This window comes from Schistocerca cancellata, chromosome 10 (genome assembly GCF_023864275.1).
Source record: "Schistocerca cancellata isolate TAMUIC-IGC-003103 chromosome 10, iqSchCanc2.1, whole genome shotgun sequence".
Lineage (NCBI taxonomy): Eukaryota > Metazoa > Arthropoda > Insecta > Orthoptera > Acrididae > Schistocerca > Schistocerca cancellata.
The window spans coordinates 181,009,794-181,036,975 of NC_064635.1; the positions used below are offsets into that span (position 1 = coordinate 181,009,794).

Consider the following 27,182-nt stretch of genomic DNA (forward strand, 5'->3'; position numbering starts at 1 on the left):
ACATGCAATAGATTTGATCAACTCTCAGAGTTAAATGGAGAGGAGCGTCTTGCAGCTGTAGATGTAGGGAACGTGTAACAGTCCTCAGCAGTTAGGAGGTCTAGGTTAGTTGCAAAATCTAACAGAAAGAAGAAGGTTCTGCTGCTAGGTAGTTCGCACAGTAGAGGTGTGGGCCAGCAGTTGCAGGAAGTGTTGGGGAGTGAGTACCAGGTCACCAGCATTGTGCAGCCTAGTGCACGGCTGGCTCAGTTGACTGACAGTACAGGGGAGTTATGTAGGAACTTTACGAAGGAGGATCAGCTAGTGATAGTGGGTGGAGCAGGGAACAGTCTTGATAGGGATAGGAATTATGATGTAGGTGATGACCTGGTAAAGATAGCTACTCAAACTGGTGGCACTAATGTGCATTTCACGCTGTTTCAGTGTCATGATCAGCCTCATCTTAATGCAGCTGTTAGGCTCGTTAACATGGGGCTAGAGAGGGCACCGATGGCAGAGCTCGTGCATCACATTTCAGTGGTGCCAGTTGGGTCTATCAATAGATCGGGTTTCACCAGGCATGGCCTCCACCTCAATAGGTATGGGAAGGGGAGGCTGGCAAAGCTTATAGGCAACAAATGTAGTGGGATCACTCACGGAAAAATTCCTGTAGTAGTTGGTGTTAGAGCTGCACCTTTCTTAGATTGAAGTCAGCTGATAGGTATACCTGCTTAAAACAAGTCCCTCTAACTAAGGGCTCGCATTCAGAGGACATAATGTTTCCAAGTAGAGAAGGAATTAGTATATTTCATCAAAATATAAGAGGCATGAGAGATAAAGTTAGTGAACTGTTTATAGATGTTGACGCTGAAATTATTGGTATATCAGAGCACCACTTAAATAATTTGACAATTCAGAGATTTCCTTTACTGGGATACAGATTAGCTGGCTGTTTTTCACGGAGTTGCTTGCGTGGTGGGGGAGTGGCTATGTACGTAAAAAACAGTATTCCATTTGAGTCTATAGACATATCACGGCACTGCACTGAAAATAAATTTGAATGTTCTGCAGGGGCAGTTGAATTTAGTGAAACCAAACTTCTAATTGACTCTGACTCCAGAGCATTTCTGCTCAAGTTAGAGAGGGTTCTTGATTCCAGAAGTATCAGAAATTAGTTATATGTAGTGACTTCAATATAAATTTTGTATGTGATGGTGCAAGAAAAAGGGTGTTGCTAGATCTCCTAAATTCATATGATCTGATGCAGACAATGTTTTTTCCAACTAGTGTGCTGGGAAGAGTAGCACAGCCATAGACAATATTTTTATTCATTCTTCATTACTAGATGAGAATTCTGTTAGTAAAAGGGTGAATGGCCTTTCAGACCATGAGGCACAAATTTTAATACTAAAATGCTTTTGTACTCAAACAAATGTCACATATAATTACAAATTATGTAGGAAAGTTAATCCAACAGCAATAGACAGTTTTTTAAACCTTGTCAAGGGACAAAAGTGGTAGGATGTTTATAGTGCCGATAACATAGATGAAAAATATAATTCTTTCCTTAATACATTTCTCATGCTCTTTGAGAGTTGCTTCCCATTAGAATGTTCTAAAAGGGGTACTAGCAGTAACAGGCAGCCCGGGTGGCTGACTAGTGGGATAAGGATATCATGTAGAACAAAGTGAGAATTAGATCAAAATGTTAGAAGTAGTCGCAATCAAGCTACAGTAGGCCATTACAAACAGTATTGCAAGGCACTTAAAAATGTTATAATGAAGGCAAAGAGTATGTGATATGCTAATAGAATAGCTAATTCACAGGATAAAATTAAAACTATATGTTCAGTTGTGAAGGAAGTGTCTGGTCAGCAGCACAAGGTCGATGATATAAAGTCAGTTCATAGTAAAAATATTTCTGTTACTGATAAATCAGATATATGCACAGCATTTAACAATCACTTTCTGAGCATTGCTGGTGAATTAAATAAAAATTTAGTTTCTACAAGGAATCAAACAATTCTCTTGGCAATTGCCTTTCCGAGATTGATGTCTGAAATACTCCTCTGTGATACTGACAAGTGGGAGATTCCGTCAGTAACTAAATCAATGAAGACAAAGAACTCTTATGGATATGATGGAGTGCCTAGCAGAATATTAAAGTACTGTGCTGCACATGCTAGCCATATATTTAGCCATATTTGTAATTTTTCTTTTAGGAATGGTCAGATTCCTGAATGATTAAAGTACTCAGTAGTAAAAAAAGGGAAAAAGGACAATGTAGACACTTTTCGATCTATTTCTATGCCATCAGTGTTCACTAAAGTTATTGAAAAGGCTGTGTATGTAAGGATAATTGATTATTCTGTATCACAAGATTTGCTATCAAATGTACAGTTCGGCTTTAGAAGTCATTTAACAACTGAAAATGCTATATTCTCTTTTCTCTGTGAGTTACTGGATGGGTTAAACAAAAGGTTTCAAATACTAGGCATATTTGATTTAACTAAGGCATTTGATTGTGCTGATCACAAAATATTGCTCCAGAAGTTGGACCATTATGGAATACGGGAGGTAGCTCTCAATTGGTTCACCTCTTACTTTAGCAACAGACAGCAAAAGGTCATTTACTCACTGTAGTAGCCACCAGAAAGATCGCGGGAGGCGCACATTGGCACGGCGCGTCATGGACGGTAGTTGCCGCAAGTAGAGTCCCGTCCACCAGAGGGCACGCGAGAATTCGGACGCGCCCTCTGCCGGCGTAACAACACGAACAACAACAACAACTCCGGCAGGACAGGCGGAGCGCAGTCAGTCAACATCGGGCATGCCTAGGACACAGTCCCGGTCTACGCTAAGTGAAGTGCGATGTAACGTGAACAGTGTTACTACACAATTGGCGACGAGTAGGATCGTTCTTTCGCGTGTTGCGTCGTTGTTCCGGTTTCGCAGTTTCTCCACGGCATGGAGGATTTGGTGCGGGTTTTGGTTGCGCAGCAGACGGAGTTCATGGCCACCATGAAACAAGTGCTTCCGGCGTTGCTCTCCACGCCGTCTGCTCCGGCGCCATTCCCTCCTCCCTTTGCCCCGTATGACGAGACGGCGGAGGATTGGGACGCATATGAACATCGCCTTCGGCAGCATTTCCAGGCGTTTCATGTTGCCGATGCGGAGGTATGTCGTGCTCTCTTCTTGTATTGGATATCTCCCTTGCTGTATCAAGTTTTGCGGCAGCTAGCGCCGTTGCAGGAACCCTCGTCCTTGTCTTTTGACGCATTGTGTTCATTGCTGTCTTCATATTATCGCCGCCGCACGCATGTTGTGGCGGCTAGGGTCGAGTTCTATCAATGCAAGAAACAGCCCCATCAGGCTTACCGGGCGTGGGCCGCAACCCTGCACGGTCTTAGTCGCAAGTGTCATTTTGTCACAGAGCAGTCGCGGGAGTCGTATGCCCATGTTATGGTACGCGACGTCATTGTTCATTCGGCCCCTGATAGGGAGGTCCGGCAACGGGCCCTGCAGTTAGAAGACCCTTCCCTCGAAGAAGTCCTGTCCATTGCTCAATCGTATGAAGTCTCTCACGCAGCAGGTCAACAGCTGGAAGCGTGGTGTGACGTCGCGGAGGTTCAGGGCGGCGCGGCCGCGTCCACTGTGTCCGGGGTGGACGACGTGCGAGCGGTACAATCCGGCCGTTACGGTAGCTCCCGCGCGGCGCGTAAACAGAATTCCGGCCGCCGGCCCCTGTTGCCGTCCTGTGCGTCGTGCTATATACATCACGATCGGTCGAAGTGCCCCCAGCGTTGGGCCATTTGTCGCAAATGTAATAAAAACGGTCACATTGCTAAAGTTTGCCGCTCAGCCTCAAAAGAATCGAAGGAAGCAAGTACAGAGGACATGGACGTTGACATTCAGGAAGTTTCGTCGGGCCAGGCTCCCGACGCATCGGCACGCAAACTCTTTATCGAGGTGTCAGTTCGGTCGCGCCGGTTACAACTGCAAGTCGATACGGGCGCGGCAGTTTCGTTGTTGAATGCACAAACGTATTCCGACCTTCGATCGCCCCCGTTGGCGTCAGTTTACTGGCGTCTACGCGGTTATGGTAAACAGTTCATTCCCCTACTGGGTCATTTCACTACCGACGTGACTTACAAATCAGTCACTCGACCTATTACTTTTATTGTTGTCAGTGATGCGAGCTCCGCTAACCTTTTTGGCCTGGAAGCCTTTCAAGCTTTCGGTTTTTCTATCGCTGACACCATACAGTTGGTCTCCGAAGACGTTCCCTATCACTCATTGGAATCTTTGATCTCAGACTTTCCAGATATTTTTGAGGAGGGCCTGGGGCGTGTTTCAGATTTTGAAGCTCACTTAACGTTGAAGGCGTCGGCTCGCCCGCGTTTTCTACGCGCGAGGCAGATCCCCTTGGCTCTCCGCCCTCAGGTAAAGGAAGAGCTAGACCGGCTGACAGCCCTAGGGGTCGTTCTTCCCATTTCTTCCAGTGAGTGGGCTTCGCCCCTCGTTCTTGTCAAGAAGCCCTCGGGAAAATTACGTCTTTGTGGCAATTTTAAGGCCACTATTAATTCCCAATTGGTGGTGGACACCTATCCTTTGCCTCGTGCTGATGAATTGTTCTCCGCCGTGGCGGGAGGCCACTATTTTTCGAAAATCGATCTGTCAGAGGCTTATCATCAGATACCACTTGATGAGGACTCCAAACGGCTGGCCTTTACCAATACCAGCGGTTGGCTTTTGGAATATCCAGTGCCCCGGCGATATTCCAGCGTTATCTTGAGCATGTCACGTCGACAATCTCTCATTGTATTAATTACCTGGATGACATAATTGTCACGGGCCACAGCACGACGGACCACTTGCACAACCTTCACACCCTCTTTCTCAAATTTAGGTCTGTGGGCTTGCGTTGCAACCTGCATAAGTCAACCTTCTTCCAACCGTCCATTGAGTATGTGGGCTACACCATCTCTCGGCATGGCATCCAGCCACTAGGAAGTTTGGTCCAAGGTATCGTCAACCTTCCTCGGCCCACATCGCTGAAGGAGTTACAAGCTTTTTTAGGCAAGATAGCCTATTACCCCGGTTCATTCCCAGGGCTTCCACTATAGCCCACCCCCTGTACTGCCTTCTGCACAAGGGTGTTCCTTTTGATTGGTCGCCTGCATGCGAGCGAGCGTTCACCTCGTTGAAGGGCCTCCTCACGTCAGCCCCTTGTTTGGCTACTTTTGATCCACATAAGCCGTTGGTCCTGGCTACGGATGCTTCGCAGTATGGGGTGGGGGCGGTCCTGGCCCATCGCAACGCAGATGGTTCCGAGCAACCACTGGCGTTTGCGTCGAAAACGCTTAGTCCCGCACAGGCCCATTACTCCCAGGTGGAAAAAGAGGCTTTGGCCATTGTCTAAGCTGTTACCAAGTTTCACCCTTTCTTGTATGGCACGAAGTTTCAGTTAATCACTGACCATAAGCCGTTAATATCGTTATTTGGCCCCGCCTCTCAGATTCCGGATAGGGCGGCCCACAGACTACAGCGCTGGGCCTTGTTCCTCTCTAAGTACCATTATGACATTCGTTTTCGCCCTACAGGCCAGCATGCCAACGCCGACGCTCTTTCCCGTCTTCCGGTGGGCCCGGACCCTACATTTGATCGAGAGGAGATTATGTGTTTTCATTTGGATGTGGCGTCCCGCCAGGCGGTTGATGGCTTCCCGATCACTAGTTCTCGAGTCGCCAGGGAAACGGCGGCTGACCCGGTTCTCCGGCAAGTAGTTCGCCTCATTCAGCAGGGGTGGTCGTCCCGCCCTCCGGGCCGGGCCTCGGACCCTCTTCGTAATTATTTTCTTCTACGAGACCGTCTCTCGGTCTTGGAAGGAGTTCTCCTTCTGGCTACCGATGATACAGCTCCTCGCGTGGTTGTTCCTGCAAGTTTACGATGGGAGGTCCTCAAGTTATTACATGCGGGGCACTGGGGTGTTTCCCGTACTGAAACCTTGGCTCGCAGACATGTGTACTGGCCCGGTATTGACAGAGAAATTGAGCACTTGGTGGCCGCCTGTTCCCAGTGTGCGAGCCAACAAGCATCTCCCAGGGCAGCGTTCTCTTCATGGCCGCCGGCAACCCAGGCGTGGGAACGTGTTCATATCGATTTTGCAGGGCCGTTTCTCAATGGCTTTTGGCTCATTGTCATTGGGCTCATTGTCATTGATGCTTATTCCCGATTCCCATATGTGGTTCGCTGCTCCTCAACCACTTCAGAAGTTGCAATCCAGGCACTAGCAAAAATCTTTTCTGTGGAAGGTCTGCCAATCACCCTGGTCTCAGACAATGGACCGCAGTTTCTTTCGCAGACCTTCCAGGACTTTTGTAGGCACTTCGGTATTCGGCACGTTTGCTCTCCCCCCTTCCATCCACAATCGAATGGGGAAGCTGAGCGCATGGTGCGCACCTTTAAGACGCAGATGAAAAAGTATGTGCACGAATTTCCTGCAGAGGAAGCATTGACGTTTTTCTTGACGGCATACCGGACCACACCAATGGGAGACCGCAGCCCCGCAGAGCTCCTCCATGGGCGTCAACCTAGGACTCTGCTGCACCTCCTCCAGCCTGGTCCTCGCCAGTCTTTCCAAAACGGAGTACCTGGCTTTCCACTGGGTATGTCAGTCTGGGCCCGTGGGTTTGGTCGCAATCCACGTTGGATACCGGCGGTGGTCCTGCACCGCCATGGCCGCCGGCTCTATACCTTGCAGGTGGGGGACCGGGTGGTACGTCGTCACCAAAATCAGCTACGTCCACGTTCGGGCACCCACCCTCCAACCTCTCGGACACCGGCTTCCCCATTGCCGGCACCTGTATTGGTTTCACAGGGGACGTTACCTCCTCTCCCCGCTGTGACTCTGCCGCACTGTGATGGTTCTCAGCCTTGGCAGCCTCCAGTGGCTCCAGCACCAGCATCGCCGTCATTCGAGCTGCCCCAGCGAGAGCCGGCCCCCCTAGCCGGCCCGGTTTCGCAGGGGGCTAGTTCCCCTGTGGTCGTCCCTTCCCCTTCGTCCCCGCCACTGGGTCTTGCCCCTCCTGAGGTGGAACAGGATCCAGAGTTCGACAGCTTGTCGCCTGTTCTGTCCCGGGCTCCGGTTGTGGGACGACGGGGGCCTCTTCGTGTGGGTCACTTCCAGCCGAATTCGAAGGTTCTGGCTCGAGGGTTGGCAGATTCCCTCGACTCCGGCCATCCCATGGATGTGGAGGTCATCGCTCCTGCCCGACGCTCCACCTTCCGACGCAGTGGATCACAGTTGCTTCACCCCCCGAAGGAGGAGGAGTGTAGTAGCCACCAGAAAGATCGCGGGAGGCGCACATTGGCACGGCGCGTCACGGACGGTAGTTGCCGCCAGTAGAGTCCCGTCCACCAGAGGGCACGCGAGAATTCGGACGCGCCCTCTGCCGGCGTAACAACACGAACAACAACAACAACTCCGGCAGGACAGGCGGAGCGCAGTCAGTCAACATCGGGCATGCCTAGGACAGTCCCGGTCTACGCTAAGTGAAGTGCGATGTAACGTGAACAGTGTTACTACACTCACAATGTTGAGAATGGCTGTGAGGTGGGGTCTGAGTGGGGTACGGTCAGGGAGAGGGGGGAGGGGGGGGGAGATGCCCCAGGGATCAGTGTTGGGGCCACTCCTGTTCCATATTCATATAAATGATATGCCCTCTAGTACTACAGGTAGAACATTTCTGTTTGCTGATGACATTACCTTGGTAGTAAAGGATGTTGTGTGCAACATTGGCTCGGTTTCAAATAGTGCAGTTTATGACCTAAGTTTATGGCTTGTAGAAAATAAATTAACACTAAATCACAGCAAGACTTCGTTTTTACAGTTTCTAACACACAATTCAACAAAACTTGACATTTTAATTTCACAGAACGGGCATATGATTAGTGAAATTTAACAGTTCAAACTTCTAGATGTTCAGATAGATAGTAAACTGTCGTGGAAAGCCCACATTCAGGATCTCGTTCAAAGACAATGCTGCCATTTTTGCTATTGGAATGGTATCTGAAGTGAGTGATCGTTTGAGACAAAAATTAGTCTACTTTGCTTATTTTCATTTGCTTATGTCATATGATATTACATTTTGGGGTAACTCTTCCCATTGTAAAAGGATATTTTTGACTCACAAGGGAACATCCCCATCGCACCCCCCTCAGATTTAGTTATAAGTTGGCACAGTGGATAGGCCTTGAAAAACTGAACACAGGTCGATCGAGAAAACAGGAAGTAGTTGTGTGGAACTATGAAAAAATAAGCAAAATATACAAACTGGGTCGTCCATGCGTAAGATAGGCAATATTAAGAGCACTGTAAGGCGAGGAGCTCCGTGGTCCCATGGTTAGCGTGAACAGCTGCGGAACGAGAGGTCCTTGGTTCAAATCTTCCCTCGACCGAAAATTTTAACTTTTTATTTTCAGTTTATGTGAAAAACTCTTATGTTTTCATCACTTTTTTTGGAGTGATTATTACATCCACAAGAAAACCTAAATCGGGCAAGGTAGAAGAAACTTTTCACCCATTCGCCAAGTGTACTAGTTAGGTGGGTCGACAACATATTCCTGTCATGTGACGCACATGCTGTCACCAGTGTCATATACAAAATATCAGACGTGTTTTCCTGTGGAGGAATCGGTTGACCTATGACCTTGCGATAAAATGTTTTCGGTTCCCATTGGAAGGGCACGTCCTTTCGTCAACTAATCACACGGTTTTGCGGTGCGGTCGCAAAACACAGACACTAAACTTATTACAGTGAACAGAGACGTCAATGAACGAACGGACAGATCATAACTTTGCGAAAATAAAGAAAGCAAAATTTTCAGTGGAGGGCAGATTTGAACCAAGGACCTCTCGTTCCGCAGCTGTTCACGCTAACCACGGGACCACGGCGCTCCTCGCCTCACATTGCCCTTAATATTGCCTATGTTACGCATGGATGACTCAGTTTGTATATTTTGCTTATATTTTCATAGTTCCACACAACTTCTTCCTGTTTTCTCGATTGATCTGTGTTCAGTTTTTCAAGGCCTATCCATTGTGCCAACTTGTAACTAAATCTGAGGGGGGTGCGATGGGGATGTTCCCTTGTCAGAAACGGGTGGTTCGCGCAATAACGGTGTAAGTTCACTACGCTCTTGTCGATCCTTGTTTACGAGGCTGGGTATTTTGCATTAGCCTTTAACTCTTATACAGAAAGGTGTGCAGTATATTTCTGCATCCATTTTCAATGAGATACCACTCAAATTCAAAAATCTTAGCAGTAATCCATGCACTTTCAAATTGAAACTGAAGAGTTTCCTCATGAGTCAAATGGTTCAAATGGCTCTGAGCACTATGGGACTCAACTGCTGTGGTCACAAGTCCCCTAGAACTTAGAACTACTTAAACCTAACTAACCTAAGGACATCACACACATCCATGCCCGAGGCAGGATTCGAACCTGCGACTGTAGCGGTCGTGCGGTTCCAGACTGTAGCGCCTTTAACCGCTCGGCCACTCCGGCCGGCTCCTCATGAGTCACTCTTTCTATTCTGTCAAGGAGTTCCTTAAAAAATTAAGCTGATTCTTCTTGCATTGTTGATTGTATTTACTTAAACTTACGGATTGACTTTTTTCAGGTTCATAAACATTTCATTTTTTATCTGTTATTACTTTTATATTGTAATTTCATGTACTGACATGTCCCATGACCTTGGAGATTTGCTACTCAATTTGATCCTATGGAACTTGATGTGTAAATAAAAAAATAAATAAAGTAGGGCAGGCATTCTGCAGTGGGCACCCACATGCATTGATGCAGTTAGTTGGTTAGCGTTCCAATGTGGTAGCAGCTTTAGGTGTCTGCACAAGTTGGTGTGTGCATGCCTTTAGTCCTTGCATATCATACATTCTACAATCTGTCATCAACAAACAACAAAAAGTTTTATATTTCTCTGGTTTTTGTCAATTCCAGAGGGAAACTCACTATATTGTATCATGTTTTTGTATTATCTCTTACAGTTTTTGATGCATTAGTCTTTTCTGTTGTTTTAGATCTGTTAAAATACTTTGTTTTAACCAATACAAACACATATTTTATTCATCATGAATGCACAAGTATTCTGTCGTCAACCCATGTGCTATTACAGCTATGCAATGATCATTTTCAAAGTGTTATTGAAATTTGGGCATGAGGCAGATGGACAGACAGAGTGAAGGACAGGAGAAATAGGGGGGAGAGGAGACGGGAGGAGAGACTTCAATGCAGAGGGTAATCATATCTTTGGTTGTGGGGTAGTGGAAGTCTTTCAGAGGAGGTGGTTTTTCCCCATTTGTTGCACTACTGGTTTCCTTATTCAAGTCATCTATTTTGCGAGATAGTGAAAGAAGAGCTACAACATCTAAAAGATAATTATATCATTAAAATGTTTTATTCTCTTAGCATGTTCAGCAACTATCTGTATTAAAATTCTGTTACAAAACTGCAGTCAGTAATTGTTTTATTCTCTTGGCTAGTTGAAAATATACTTGTTTTAGACATTGTTTTACAGAATGTAATAAGTGATGGGATCTCGTGTGTTCATTTCCATCCTTAATGAATACTTATTGGTGCTCATCACAACAACAGTTTGGCCAGGGATTGCAGATAAACTGATGATAGGTACAATACTCCTTGTTTCATTAGTATGGTTAAGTAATCAGAATGAGTGATTAAGTAATGACAGAAAATATTTGCATTCTATCAAGATAATTATATACGTCTGATTTTTACAACCACAAACTTCAGAAGAAGGTACAAACAAAAACTGCTTATAGATTTTGTGACTTTACATTTAAATCTCAACATCAAAACACAAGTGAAAGACAAAAGGCAGGAACTGTAGCCATCCTCTTACCGGCGTGCGATTGCCCTCGTAAACGGCACGGCTCCCATCGTAAGGCTGCATCTCGTGGTAGCCGTAAGACCCTCCCGTCGGGGGCGTGGCGCTGGCACCAGTCGCAAATTCAGGGTACATACGGTCCGCATAGTGGTGTGCTGCAGGTACGTAGTGTGGGTACGGGGGCGGCTGGTAGCTCGCATAGTGGTGTGGGAGGATGTGTGGAGGCGGAAGGTCCTCGTAGTCCGCATAGTGCCGCTCCAGCATCCCCCCAGAAGGTGCAGGTGGAGGGGGCGGATACATCTGAAATAGCAATATGTCTACTTGCACGAACAGATAAAAGAAACAACACTGTAGGATTTCATATTATGGTTACAGTTGTGCTGCTTCAAATGTAACATTTTACTCTCAATGAATAATTAAAACAACAAGATTTATTTTCTTTGTAAAAAATGTGGACAACTTTGCTGCTTGATGGCAATTATGTAGTAATTGACACTATTTAAAAAAAAAATCTGTAACATTCTGGGCAGAAGAGGAGTATTCACTTATTTGTATCAGCGTGCAAAAACAGGAACTGGACTGAACTTTTACTTAAGAACAACAGCTACAGAATTGACAGTTATACAGTGTGTGTCCCAAATACAAGAGATAGTCATAAAGTTTTAATCATTACCTAAAAAAAATGAAGTTAAATAATTAAATTATTGTTTGTTTGCAGGTACATGTTTGCAGTTCACGGTACACATTGAGATGCCCTTACCACAGAACTGCAGCGCGCCATCAGAGAAGCCAAAACAAAATGGTGCAGCCTTGTTGATAATGTGGAGAATCGTGCAGTAATATGTCAGTTGCAACATCACCACAGAACACTGCATGTGAGTGGCAAAACCGAGTGATAGACACTCATCCGCCCCACCACTTGCTTCGCACTCACTGCAGAAGCACACGGACAGTAGTTTCTGCACGCACTGTCACACGCTTACTGAGTGGCATGCACTCATAGAGTGCCCTGCTAAGGAAACGTGGACTCTGCACTGTTTCATCACAATGTAATGGCACTAATGTGTCCAGCAAGTGTCGGAATGAATTCAGAATTAGAATTTCTTTGTAGCTGTAGATTTTCCACGTTTTCTACAGAGAAAGTGTGTGCTGTATGTCTGAGATTCATCAAATATTACCATAGCAGCTGAGTATTAGTGTGTGTATTGAAAATTAAGGAGCTGACAGAATACGGGATGTTACTGAAGTTCACTCATCTAGCTGTGAGCTGTAAATTTGTTTGAATGAATAGCTGATGAAATAATACTAACATTCAGTAGCACCGAGACATATTTTGGACAGAACAAATGAAAAAGATTTATGTTGGGGAACAATTTACTATAATTGGCAACTTTGTCTATAATTAACAAAAAAAATTCAATCCAGCTACAATGTAGGCTGGCTCTCAAGAGTAAATCAAGCAAATTAATTAATAGAACTTGTTACAGTTGATAATATTAACTGGAATCACCAGAAAGAAAGTGCAAGATTTAGTGTAAGCAGAGATGAGCATTATTTGAACAAATTTCTACTAGATAATTATCCAATTAGTATATCATTCACACAAATTTGGAAGACACTAATAAAGACATAAGATCATTACCTTGGTCCAAAAAGGGGTCCAATATTCAGTAATAGACATTTTCAAAATAAATTACCAGCAACCATTAAAAACTTGGTTTCAGATAAAGCACAGTTTATACAGAGTTTGAAAGACTTTTTGATAGGCAACTCCTTCTACTCTATTGATGAATATCTTAACAGGGACTATTAGAGCAGCATATGAAAAAAATGTCTGTTAGATTTTAGTTCTGACAGCACTTGATCACAACAGTCAAGATTAGGTATTTTGTGTATGATCAACTTATTAAACAACAACAGTGCTTCATTCTGACAGCATATTAATTATGCAAATATTAGCAGTTCCAGTCTACTGTAATGTAACCACTTATTCTGATAATCTCCTGACAAATGGCCAGGGTAGTAAGTATTATATTTTTCCAGGCTGGAAGGCATGCCAGTCCCTGGCACGAATCTGCCCGGTGGATTAGTGTCGAGGTCCGGTGTGCCAGCCAGTCTGTGGATGGTTTTTAAGGTGGTTTTGGAGTGACACTTGCTGATGTGAGGCGTTCCCAGGGGATGTCCACTGGGGGCCGATCCGTACAATAACCCTGGGTTCGGTGTGGGGCAGTGGTGGGGTGAGTGGATTGCTGTAGCCTGTAGTGGGGTTGTGAACCACTGAGGGCTATGGCGAGGACAAACGATCTCCATCGTTTCTAGGTCCCCAGTTCCATACAATACAATACAAGTATTATATTCAAATGTTTTACATTTTTTATGTTATACTTTTTGACATGTTCTACAGCCACAAGAATCATCTTAATTTTTGGGTCATGGAACTAAAACTGAATCTAATCTAATCTTGCTTAACTCTGTTTTGGGTAGCCCTGGTCATTGCGACTGTGCGTGTGTGTGTGTGTGTGTGTGTGTGTGTGTGTGTGTGTGTGCGTAAGCATAGGCCCTAATATTTCTTGATTATTTTCTGTTTTCATGAGTCAATATATCCTTAAATACTGTGGTTTATGTGGCTGATTGAGTCTGTGCTATATTCCTACTTGTGATTGAGTATATTCTTCTGGTCAGCATCTGTCGTGAGTTTCTTGAGTTGGCTAACTCATCATACACTTAGACTCTGAATTTTTTCTTCCCTTTTGATGATTTTGAAGGTGTGACTTTAAAGATGTAAACTTGCAATTTGTAATTCTAGTACTTTACATTGACCCTGTACTTACTGAAATAGTTTAGTACTGTAATGTTGTAATTTTGACTTTGTATGTTGTAATGTTGACTTTGTATCATTTGTCTTGGGACGGAATGTTCCATAGAACTGAAAATTTGAATGCCATGTCCCTTTTATGTATAGATTATGACTTGTATAGTAGATATATTTTTTCCATTTTGAGCAAATTCATGTGAATTTTGTCCATAATTTTGGAAATTGTAACTATATGTTAATTTTGCCATTTCACTACTCAGGTTTCACACTTATTTCACCCATAGACATACTGAACGCAAGAAGAACTCTGTTTTTTGTACTCAGAAATTTGTCAGATGCTATGTATTTCCCCTCTACACCTTCTGCAGTTTTTTTCTAAACTAACTTATATTTATGTTCATAGGGAGGTGATTATCATACTTCAGCAACTTCATCGACATTTGCGGAGTGTATTTGTGGTGCTCCTCGCATGCCACAGGTACGTGCAGATCATGCGGGTGGGCCACACACTTGCAAAGCTCTACCACTCAATTTTTTCCTAAACTAATTGCTTATGACATTTTCTTTTGGATGTGTAACAAAATTACGTACTCCATACACTGACATAAAACTAAACGAACTGTCAATGTGTCTTACAATGTCTACGGATATGTCTTGCAAAGCACTATTAAGTGGACTACCATAAGAGGTAACCTGGCAAGAGTTGAAACATAATTATAGATAAAACAACGAACCATAGCTGTTGTGAATTGAATATTGCAACATTACTTTTATTTTGATATGAAATAAGACATTTTTCCCTAAATTTCTGTTGTCAACATTTGCTGTAAATGTCAAAGTCTTTCACTAAGCTGTAAATGCCAAAGTCTTTCACTAAGATATGGCTACTTTAAGTAAGTAATCCTGACAGCTTTCAAAGAAAAAAGCATGAAGAACTGCTTCACAGATTTTATTCTGAAATCTGGAATTCATCCCTGCACCACTCACAACTACTGTTCAAACACATCCTCATACTACTAGTCCTACAGGACACAGGTCATTCACTGTAGACTGCCCAGTTGCAAAATCTATCACATCCAACCCCCCATCCCATCCTCTCGCCATTTCCTACTGCAATCCAGTTACAGACATTTGCTGCCTTAAAAGTAGAGCCATGTGTAAGCACCCAACTTATGCACTGTTATTCAAAAAGATGGCTCAAATTTAATCAGTTTTTAGTTCATGAAATAGAAAAACGCAGCTCATAAATGTTCAGTGTATCCCTCTCCTGCTACACAGTAGCTAAACATGGACACAATCATCTCGTGCTATCGAGTTTACTGCAACTGTGATATGGATCCGTGGGTTGGCCGGGGCTGTTTCTAGAAGTGGAATGTAAACCGCCACTTTTAAAAAGGCTCTAAAGAAAAAGTCATGGTACAAAATTAACAATTCTCGGTAGTCAGAATATTGGAACCAAGTCTTCTTTTTCCATGCAACCTAGTCATCATTCAGAAAGGATCAATTTCAAAATTCTGAAACACTGAGTTGCAAGTGAGGTGGAGCTCCATGATGTCCAAAAATGAAATCTTGTGAGCTCTCAGTAAGTTGAGGAAAAGGCCAGTGTCTCCAAATTTCTATATACATTATTCCACTAGCAGTTCACTCTAAGGTAAAGAATGGTCCAAAATCTCTGTTTTGCATTAAGGCATAAATCACTTAATTAGCTTTGTTGAGTCTATCACATGCTGCAATATTTGATGGCAATTTTGCGGACCCTGTAAGTGAATATTGTGACATCAAGTTTAATTTGGTTGCTTATTCCAATGGCTTATGGCTTTCATAGTTGGTAGCTCAATGCCGGAACTGGAGGTGTGATACCCTCTGCACTGAAACTGCCCACTCACCTTGTGCTGCACAGTAGCCATCTTACATCTGATGCTAACTGGGTGTGTGCACTCTAGCAGCTGTTTATTCAACAATCAGTGCTCTAGCAATGCTAATCAAAAATTTAAGTCCTCTTTCTTCCAAAAGTGTGTAGATTAGCCATATCCACCATATTTTTCATGAAATAAACATTAATTAATTGGGTCCAGCTTTTTTAATAACCCTGTATACCACCTGTGTTGCAATTACTGTGTAGCATTCTACAGGGTTATTACAAATGATTGAAGCGATTTCACAGCTCTACAATAACTTTATTATTTGAGATATTTTCACAATGCTTTGCACACACATACAAAAACTCAAAAAGTTTTTTTAAGCATTCACAAATGTTTGATATGTGCCCCTTTAGTGATTTGGCAGACATCAAGCCGATAATCAAGTTCCTCCCACACTCGGCGCAGCATGTCCCCATCAATGAGTTCGAAAGCATCATTGATGCGAGCTCGCAGTTCTGGCACGTTTCTTGGTAGAGGAGGTTTAAACACTGAATCTTTCACATAACCCCACAGAAAGAAATCACATGGGGTTAAGTCGGGAGAGCGTGGAGGCCATGACATGAATTGCTGATCATGATCTCCACCACTACCGAGCCATCGGTTTTCCAATCTCCTGTTTAAGAAATGCCGAACATCATGATGGAAGTGCGGTGGAGCACCATCCTGTTGAAAGATGAAGTCGGCGCTGTCGGTCTCCAGTTGTGGCATGAGCCAATTTTCCAGCATGTCCAGGTACACGTGTCCTGTAACATTTTTTTTGCAGAAGAAAAGGCGGCCGTAAACTTCAAACCGTGAGATTGCACAAAACACGTTAACTTTTGGTGAATTGCGAATTTTCTGCACGAATGCTTGAGGATTCTCTACCGCCCAGATTTGCACATTGTGTCTGTTCACTTCACCATTAAGAAAAAATGTTGCTTCATCACTGAAAACAAGTTTCGCACTGAACGCATCCTCTTCCACGAGCTGTTGCAACCGCGCCGAAAATTCAAAGTGTTTGACTTTGTTATCGGGTGTCAGGGCTTGTAGCAATTGTAAACGGTAAGGCTTCTGCTTTACCCTTTTCCGTAAGATTTTCCAAACCGTCGGCTGTGGTACGTTTAGCTCCCTGCTTGCTTTATTCGTCAACTTCAACGGGCTACGCGTGAAACTTGCCCACACGCGTTCAACCGTTTCTTCACTCACTGCAGGCCGACCCGTTGATTTCCCCTTACAGAGGCATCCAGAAGCTTTAAACTGTGCATACCATCACCGAATGGAGTTAGCAGTTGGTGGATCTTTGTTGAACTTCATCCTGAAGTGTCGTTGCACTGTTATGACTGACTGATGTGAGTGCATTTCAAGCAAGACATACGCTTTCTCGGCTCCTGTCGCCATTTTGTCTCACTGCGCTCTCGAGCGCTCTGGCGGCAGAAACCTGAAGTGCGGCTTCAGCCGAACAAAACTTTATGAGTTTTTCTACGTATCTGTAGTGTGTCGTGACCATATGTCAATGAATGGAGCTACAGTGAATTTATGAAATCGCTTCAATCATTTGTAATAGCCCTGTATGTGTGTAAGAGAACTAACCAACTGTTTGTGCACACAAATGGTGATCACCAAACCGAGGCTAACTGCAAACTCGATCAGTCAATCGGCAAACGTGCTGCACGCCACTACACCAATGACTTCAACACCAATGACTTCAACACCCAAGCCACTTGCCACTTGCTTCCCCTTTCTTACCCAGCAGCAGCTCCTCTGAACAATCCCTCCAGTGCAGCCTCTGTTCCCACAATCTCCTAGGCTGAAATTTCTGCTAGTCGCCATCCCACAACCTTCATCTTCTCACCAGTAATTTTCCACATCACTTGTCTCTTGCTCTAGTCTTATACTCACCTCTCCCTACAGATCAGTGCACAGTTGTTATTGTCATACGTACAGAGGAAGTGGATACGACAAACCAATACTGCCCCACTTACATCGCTGCCCTCGTTACTGGTGCTCGACGACTTCCTCCTCGGTGACAGCTGCTGCGGCTGGGCGGCGAGGTGCTGGGGAGAATCCGTAAACCGCAGTGGCCTCGCATCCTCGAGAGCCGGCCGGGAGTGCCGTGTGGGGCCGTGGTACGTGTTATGAGAGTAGCCCGACGCAGTCGAGAACTCGTAGTCGGGTGACAGGTGCGGCGGGATGCCACCACTTCGTTCGTGGTACCACCAGCGGCCACGCTCTGAAGTCTCCTCACCCGACCTGAAATAAAATATTTTATTTGAGTTTCCATATCACTGCAGTGTAACGGTAACAGTGATTTTACTTTGTCCGACACAGGACGAGTTGAGAGACAGTGCTGAATATGTGTGACTCCTATCCTATGTCAATTCGTGTAAGTTACTCTTCACAAAAGCACATCAGCAACACGGTCTGCTACTCAGTACTGGAGAATTTTATGACATCTGAAACTTGAATGTTCTCTAATAACAATATCATAAATAGAAAATTAATAAGAACTGCACATACATCAAGGAATGCTTCATTGTGAACATTGCAGATAGGGCGCTACAACATGAATGGGCATAGAAGAACAGTCTGGCTTCGGGACAACCAGTGCCCACATGCTAAACATAGTCTACAAGATGACCCAAGGGATCTGAGTGCCTGGTACACCATATGGACTATTTTTTTGCTCCCACCCGATACTGGCTTGCCTTAAATCCAGAGACCAGAACTCACCCTCCAACACATTCTTGAATCCCAAACACCTCCCAGACATAACCTCTATTAACACCTGTCCCCCCTTTTCTTGTTTCGTAACCATCTTTTTTTATTTATCTTGCTCTAATCCTTCTTTACTTCTAATGCTATCCTCCAGTTTTAACTGAAGCTGCAATTTTTCATTTCAGTTTACTATCTTTGATCTCCTATACTCTTTTACACTTCCTGCTTCATCTTTATCTTCGCTCAGCCTTACAATACACCTCCCCCCTTTTCTTGTTTCATGATCATCTTTTTTCTATATGTATTTATCTTCATCTAATCCTCCTTTACTTCTGATTCTATCTTCATATCTTAATTGAAGCTGGCACGGCTTGTTCCAGTTTACTATCTTTGACCTCCTATACTCCTTGACACCTCCCGATTGATCTTTATCTTGCCTCAGCCTTACAACAAGTGTGCACTTCTCATCCTATGGTCCACATCATGTGCTCTTTCTTTTTAAGCTCAAAAGCTAGGACAGTGTCTTGTACATTTATACGAAGGAACTTGAAAAAGTGAGTAACACATTGTTATGGTGGGCTAAGTAACTTTCATCAAATGCCCACTACACTTCAAAGTGACACAGATACATGACACTGTCTTCCAGCATAGTCACCAAGTCTCTGTAAACAGCATTGTACCAATAATTCAATTCCTCAATGATAGAAATCCACGCTCGTGTCGTGTAGCCATTCGAGGCCCACTGTGAGAACGTCCATATCATTGGAGCATTTCTTTCCCCCAGATGTTCTAGCTCGATTGTGTGGACATTGCCAACTATGGTCAAGTCAAAGGCCTTCCTTCCTGATCAGCATCACCCAATTCTCCATGCAGCATTGGTCAAATTATTATCATCATTTCACTACAGCTGGAGGTGACATTACATTTGGTCCATATATTGGCAGAATTTTGTGGTGAATCTGTGAGCAGTTTACACGTCTTGCTCAAAAGAATTGTATTGTCCAGTGTACTTCAATTTTGGAGTACGTTTCTAGTTGCTGTGCCATTTTGTTTATGTGATTGAGCCTAGAGTGATTTAATAAAACTATAAGAAAATACTGGGAAGCAAATCTTGCGCCTCCTTGATGTGGGTTCTCCCTCAGCAGATTATCCACACAGTACACCGGTAGTTTTGCTTGAAACGTTTCTAAAGCATCACAGGAAATTCCCACAGTTCTGCAGCAGATAATCACTATCTGTTGCAGGTGTTGTCAATACCAGTAATGTAAAATTTTCCCCAGGGTAATCTTTTGGAATATCAAATTACAACAAAATAATAGATATTTTCATGAATTGCTTCATACATTTTAGAAGCCTAGTTTTCATCGAGTCTCTTAGTTCTGTGTGAAGATGTTACAAGGATTTTGTGTTATTTGTTTGTCATTGACTACACCAAGTCTGGAAAAAATAGTGAACAGGTTGGAACTTTCAGGTTAATGTACCACTATGAGGTTTGTGGTTAGTTATAATCAGAGTATAAGTTGGAGATAATTTATTAAGTTAAATCCAGTTACAAATGACTGCAGCAAACAGTGCAGGATGTCAAGTGATCTTAATGAAATCTTGACAACCTGACACACAAATGAATAACTCTACGTATATTTTTCAGAGCTCCTTTTGCCCAAAACTCTTAAATCTTACTCGACACATTTAGCTTGATGACTCGAAGAAATGTTTTTCTTTGTAACAGATGTACATTACACTGACAACAACTTTCTTTCAAACCAGGAGGAGTACAGGACCAGAAATCCAATTCTCATACATAGTCAATTTCATGTGACACAACTGATGCTTCTGAAATGCATATTGCACAAGATTTATGTTTTGTTGTCAACTTTTCTTTTGGAATGTTGAATGTTAAGCACTTGTTCATGCTGGTTGGATATTTGTCTCTCATTTAAGGTATCATAATGTTCCTCTTATATTTCTAGTTCTTTGCCAGTCACAATGTGGATTAACACACTCAAAAAGAATGTCTCCTATGCTTTCCATGATTTTCACAAGCTTTGTTATTTATGCAGCTAATGCAGAGAGTAGCTTTAAAATGAATTGAGCTCTTTCTTATGTCTTTTAAGTAGCAGCTTTTCAGCCTATTCAAACTCCATTAGCACATATCCAGGTCAGCCAGTGTCCACCATTGACAACAGCAGGATGCTACCACCAAGTTGTTATCACACAGCTTATAACAATTGCTTGTCTCTTATGATGTATTTAATTTGTTCAAGATCCCTGAATATTTCTACTTAATATAAAATTTCTGTTACACTGAAGCATTCCAACCAACCAGGAAGATACTTCATCCTGCAAAATGCTTTAGGCATCCATGTCACTCCTGTAACTTCCTCTATCTTATCTACCCACAATAAATTTGGTCTTTCCACATCTGAAATGTAGCAAAGAACTTCCTCAGACTATCTATCATCCATTCATCTGGCTACACATCCCACATAAATCCATTTTATTTTCTTCAGATTTATAACTATGTCTTGTGTTTCACACTATATGTTTCTTTTTTTAATTCTTAACATACATCTCTCCATTGTCCACTGCTTATCCATGGTTTCTGAGTAGTTCTCTAATTAAAAAGTCTGTGACACTGTCTTAATATAATGGTTCTGATATCTTCGTGTAATGTTTTTGTCTAAATTAATTAATGTGGCGCAGTACTGTAGTCAGGGGGCAAGGTTGAACATGTTCGTATCTTATATGTTGCAACCAAAGATGTAGAGGGGCAAACATCTCAACAATTGGATAAGAAGTTTGTCATGAGTGGAAACCTTGAGTGGCAGATTCAAAAAGCACCTCTTTAAGTTACTTCACAAAGTCATGAAGTATTAAGTTTATGACAGAAAAAGAATGTAATGCTCTACTTTAAATACAGAAAATACGTGCTAAGTTTCTGTATATTCAGAACTGAAGAAGGTTATAAAAATATTAAGTAAAGAACTGACCTATGAGAATTCATGGTGGGGCAAGGAGTGGTGCAGAAAACACACCACCACATCCTCGGTCATACAGAAGTGGGCAGAAGGTTGCCTAAATTGGAAGCTCAACAATGTGTGTGGAAGCAACCTTGTGCAAAGGCAGGTGCAAGCAGGAGTGACGCTGTGAAACAGCTCAGCAACTGGCAACACGAGATACATTTTATGGCTTATAAAAATCCTATGCAGTTTCACATTAAAGTGTTTCTCCAAAATTCTTTAAAACAATTCGGGAGAACTTATATCTCAAACTTGTGGCCTCTGTAGCCACAGAAGGAAAAGAAATGTCAAATGTGATGGTTTATGTACTTATCTCCAACCAAACTTGTGTTGACATCATGGTATGGAAAAAATCCCATTTCAACTTCACATTTGTAATGTCTCAATAATGTGTGAAGCAGCACAATAGAGGGCCCTCCCATCACTTAAAAGCAGCCACACACTCCTCCTATCACTTTGAAAAGTCACACAGTGTTTTAAAGAATGATTCAATGCTGCTGTTGTGTTTAGGCCTTAAAAGAATGACAATTCATTGAAACTTTTTCAGAGTGATTCATGTACAGACTTCAGCAAAAGTGATACTACATCTGTTTGCACTGCATACATAACTATCTCCTGCTAACAAATAGTTAAAGAGCAGTGTTCAGCTGAGTTGTTGATTCCTTTTTTATGCACAATATTTTGAATACTGACTAGTCATCTTTTTAAGGTCCTGTAAGCTGTGTTAGTATATGGCTGAACACTGAAAGCACACAATTAAGTAATACAATTCATATACGTGACGAGTGCAGACATACAAGAGGTGAATGCATACTGCAGAGACCTGTCCGACACTAGGCGTGGATGCAGAGTGGTGGCATTGGCAAGCCTGATGTCGAACCCGGCTGCGACCCCTGCCAGCATGGCTGCCACATTGCACAGCACCAGTTCAATGATGGACAGCTTCCCGGAGCGGCCCGCACCAGTCGCGGCCAGGCCGTCGAAGTAGAGCGCCGCTGCCGGTAGGAGGTAGGGGGGACCCGCCCCCGATCCACTCACCGGCGGGACTGCAGCCGACACGTATTCCGGCGGTGCCCGGTCGGGGTCCGGCATTCCGTAGTCTGCAGAAAACAGGTATAAGCAGCTTAGTATACATTTTCTACCATTTCCCTAACTCAAATGATGACCATCTCATTAACAATCAATATGTACTTATTTCTCAACATTAAAATAAGATAAAGTAAGGATTCATACCCATATAATAGCAGAAAAATGATGGTTTTACAAGTAAATATGCAGTAATGAATGCATGGAAGTGCACGAAATAAACAAACAAATAAAAAATATTTCTAGTATTTCAAAGCAGATTGGTGTTTATTTTACTTGCAGTTCAGCAGAGTTTTGGGAAAACATTAAATGAAACAATGAACTTCTTTGGCATCAATCCGAGACTTCAAAGACAGAATTATAATTGTCCATCTTACAACTGTTACTGAAGAACATTTTTCCCCTTCACTTTCTATTGTTTCATTCCTCTGCATTAATATTTTTGAATGCACTTACTGAATAATGTGAATATGATATTATTATTATCACCATCACCACCACCACCACCACCACAAACACTTGTCTGAGCTCACTGTATTCTTGTAGACACCTGGCATCTTTCACATCTGTAGCCAGGTCCTCTACCACATTCTGCTGTCAAGAATCCAAATTTTTCTGGAAACTATTTATTTTATTATTGAAACAACAATCAATAAGAAGAACACAAGAGTTCAGAGCATACTTTCCTTAGCAGTTTGAGAGGGTACGACAGATGACAAAAAAGGAAAAAAGTGAAGCATGATAAAATAATCAGGGAACATAGCCCAATAATATTGTATGCAAAGGGACACAGCAAGAAGTATGAAGGTAGCGAATTCAAAAAGAGCGAGGTACTGGTACAGGAAGGGAGGGGGGACTACACAGAGATTATGAGAGGAAAATAAAGTACTAAATGGAGCCCCAATTTTTGAGTGGAAGTTAATGAAATCAGAGTTGAGGCAGCACATTAAAGCAGAAGCTCTTATCTTTGTCATCTAAATGGATTTTAGTGGTACTACATTTTAACAGAACTGTTTCATTTGTATCACACCTACATACTGGGTTTGTCTGAGACATTGTGAAACAGTTATTTCCTTGAAAATTTCTGATTCCTTTTATTTTCTCAAGACACGGAAAAAGGGGTAAAACATTAAAATTACATTTCAAAAATATTTCTTTTTCACGTAGAAGAACATCAAAAATCAGAAGTATGATTTCATGTTTTTCACATTTTCCTCAGTAGTTAGAGCTAAACTAACCCAATTTACACAGTTTCATGTTCCACAGATCATTTGCATGATAAAATGATGTGGAACAACTCAACTTACATTCACATCAAAAATCATTTTGCTAATCACTTAACATTGACATTACATTAATAGAAATTGGAATAGAAGGAGTAATCAAGGGGAAACTTTTTTTAAAACTTTACATTGCTGCCTGTCACACATCTTATATGACTCGGTAACTGATCAAAAATTTTGGTTGCAACATTGTGCACCTCTTTTTGTGCTAAAGACAACCTCAATGGCGCAATGAATGTCATGTTTTCCTCTGGTATTATAATTATGCACATGTTTGTTTCTTTTGAACTGCAGTGGATTATTTACAATAAACTTAATGAGTGAATAAATATACCGTGAAGCTGTAGTCACAAAACCTAATTCCTTAAACAGATGCCCACACGATGATCATCATCAAGCACTACATATTATTCTTAGCCCATTTTTGAACAATGAAAACTTTCTTTCTTAAAGACGAGTTACCACAGAACATAATTCCAAATGGCATTATGAAATGGTAATATGTCAACTCGCCTATTTGTCTCTCCCCAAGATTTACAATGACTCTAAGGGCAGATGTGGCCGAACTAAATTGTTTTAGGAGTTCCAAAATGTGCTTTTTCCAGTTTAAATTCTCATCAATATGGACACCTAAGAATTTTGAAATTTCCACCCTATTTATTATTTCTTCACCATGTGTTATACTTATCACTGGTGTAGTATCCGTAATGTGCAGAACTGAATAGAAGTGATTTTTTAAAATTTAGGTTGAAATCATTTGCAGGAAACCAGTTGTGTCGCAGTTCATCATAAACTTCACAGAACTGCTCAAAGATGCAGGAATGAAATTTCTATTTATTGAATGAGAAAATTTCACTGTGTGAACTACACTTTGAAATTCTTGTGTTTTGTTAAACTCTGTCATCCTGCTCGAACACATCAACTCACAAAGTGCTAGTAAACAGTATTCATCATTGTAAACTTGGCAGCAATGCTCTTTATTTTACATCCTGCGCTGAATCACGGTGAAGGAGGTTGTTTTGATTTATTTAGTAAGTGTGTTTATTTTGTATTCACAATGAATATAGTCACTTGTAAAGGTACCTAATATTCTCTTAAGGTATTGACGAGTTTTTTTTCACTTTCCCTTCAGCATATGTCAGCTCAAGTAACTCTATACCTTGTGGAAATTCAACAACCCAGTCACCTACCAATAATCAATTTACCTTACTAAATGTTAAGATAGTCTTGAGATGCTCATGCTATCAGACACCAATTAAGAATAAAATATCGGAATGTTCACAAGGTGTCTTCCTCACGAATGAACTGAAAGTTGTAAATGTAGTGACCATGGAAGAATCTATTCCAGAATGAAGTTACTAAACTGCAGTGATGTGTGCACTTAAATGAACCAAGCTGACACATTAAAATTCTGTGCTGTCCTGAGACTTTAATCTGGGTCTCTCCAGTTCAGTCTTGCAATTCTGCCCCAGCGCACTTTACACTCAGTATTTCAATTTTCAATATTTTCTTTAAAAAATGAGTTACCATACCATGTGTATGTAGCTAACAAAATAATTGTTTATATTTCAATGGTCAACAACTAATTTTTATGGAAATTTCAGTTATTACATTGCTTGCTCCTACACTTTTGGCTAGTTTTCTTTCATCACACAAGCTGATTTTTTTATGTTTATAGATAAGACAGGTGAACCATACCTGATGCAATGAAAAAAAAAAAAAACAATTTTAATTTGTCCAACAGTTCATTAAGAAGTGTGAAGCATTCAATGAGATAAAACAATTTGTGTAACAGTTCACCAGTGCATGTTATAAATAAGAGACAACCTCTTTTGTCTAGTGGTTTGTATTGCTGACTACTAATGTGGAGGTCCTAGGTTTGATTCCAGGTGACTACCTCAAGTTGTATTGTGGAGAAAATGTCTAGAGGCTGCTGAAGTGGTATCATACCAAAAGACTAAGAAAAGCATGAGCCACATTTTTTGTGACCCTATAATGCTGATCATTTTAAGTGTAGTGTTACAGCCGTCTGTTGGGGCATTCATAACTGATGATAGTGTGGCACTTTATAACTGTCTTCTGGTAGAACTGAACAAGAAAAATTAGCCTGTTGGCATTTCATTTGATCTTTTCAATGCTTTTTATGGTGTATATCATCAGAATTCTACCCCAAGAATGGTATGGTATTAAAGCTATTCCCCTTGCATGGACAGAGTCATGTCTTAAGAAAAGAAAACAGAGGGTCACATTAATTTTGACACCACAGGAATAAGTCTAGATTCACCGTGATCAAACATGAAATAAGGTATCCCAAAAGGTTCAAATGGCTCTGAGCACTATGGGACTTAACAGCTGTGGTCATCAGTCCCCTAGAACTTAGAACTACTTAAACCTAACTAACCTAAGGACATCACACACATCCACGCCCGAGGCAGGATTCGAACCTGCGACCGTAGCAGTCGCGCGGTTCCGGACTGCGCGCCTAGAACCGCGAGACCACCGCGGCCGACTATCCCAAAAGGCCTGGTGCTTTTTCTACTTCTGTTCCAGTCCTACATAAATGTTGGGTGACTCTCCAAAAACCTTGATGTATGCTGGTGACACAAATATATTGATAAGAGACTCAAAAACTTCACTCAGACACAGCATGTAGAATAATGGAGCAGGTTTATAACTGGTTTACAGCAAACAAAGTAAGACTTAATGTTACAAAGGCTCCTATTAAGCGATGCCATCTGAATAAAATTTACTCACAGATAGCAGCAGCAAATATCAATGGGTACACACTGGATGAGGCTCCATTTGTGTACTTCCTGAGCATACATATGGATAATGAATTGGAGCAGCACCAGCAAGTGGAATAATTAGCAAAAACATCAGTTGTGCCTCTTTTGCAAATTTCTCATTGCATTGACCTGGATATGGTATTGGTAACATACATTCACTTGATACTGCCATACAACATAATATTCTGGGACAATGCAGCTAAAGTCAAAACTTTATTTATTATATTTAAGAGTGCAGTAAGAATACCATACAAAGTTAACATTGGAAAAGTTTGCAGAAGCCACCTCAGGGACTTAAATGGTATGTACTCCCAAACATAATTATGGTTAACAACAAGTGAATTTAGGACAAAATGTGAAATTCACAACTACAGTACCACAAGAAAAATATTATTTCCATATAGATTGTATGTCCTTGTCTAGAGTTCAGAATAGAGTTTTACGTTTTGTCACAAAGCTGTATAGAGATTTCTAGTGTACCTTTAGCACAAAACTTAAGCTAAAAGTTGATTTGGTGGAAGAGACCAAACAGCAAGGTCAACGGTCTCATCAGATTAGGGAATGATGGGGAAGGAAGTCCGCCATGTCCTTTCAAAGGAACCATCCCGGGCATTTGACTGATGCAATTTAGGAAATCACAGAACACCTAAATCAGGATGGCTGGATGTGGG

General features: G+C 42.2%; 1 protein-coding gene across 1 annotated transcript in view; it reads right to left on the bottom strand.

Annotated features, from left to right (window-relative positions):
* LOC126106232 (mitogen-activated protein kinase kinase kinase 10-like) overlaps positions 1-27,182 on the bottom strand; it is a 686,304-nt gene that overhangs the window by 29,137 nt on the left and 629,985 nt on the right. The window contains exons 8-10 of the mRNA XM_049912460.1: positions 22,180-22,456; positions 17,604-17,871; positions 10,921-11,205 (exon numbers count right to left, since the gene is read on the bottom strand). Of these exons, the coding sequence (XP_049768417.1) occupies positions 10,921-11,205; positions 17,604-17,871; positions 22,180-22,456 (830 nt within the window). The remainder of the gene's footprint in view (positions 1-10,920; positions 11,206-17,603; positions 17,872-22,179; positions 22,457-27,182) is intronic.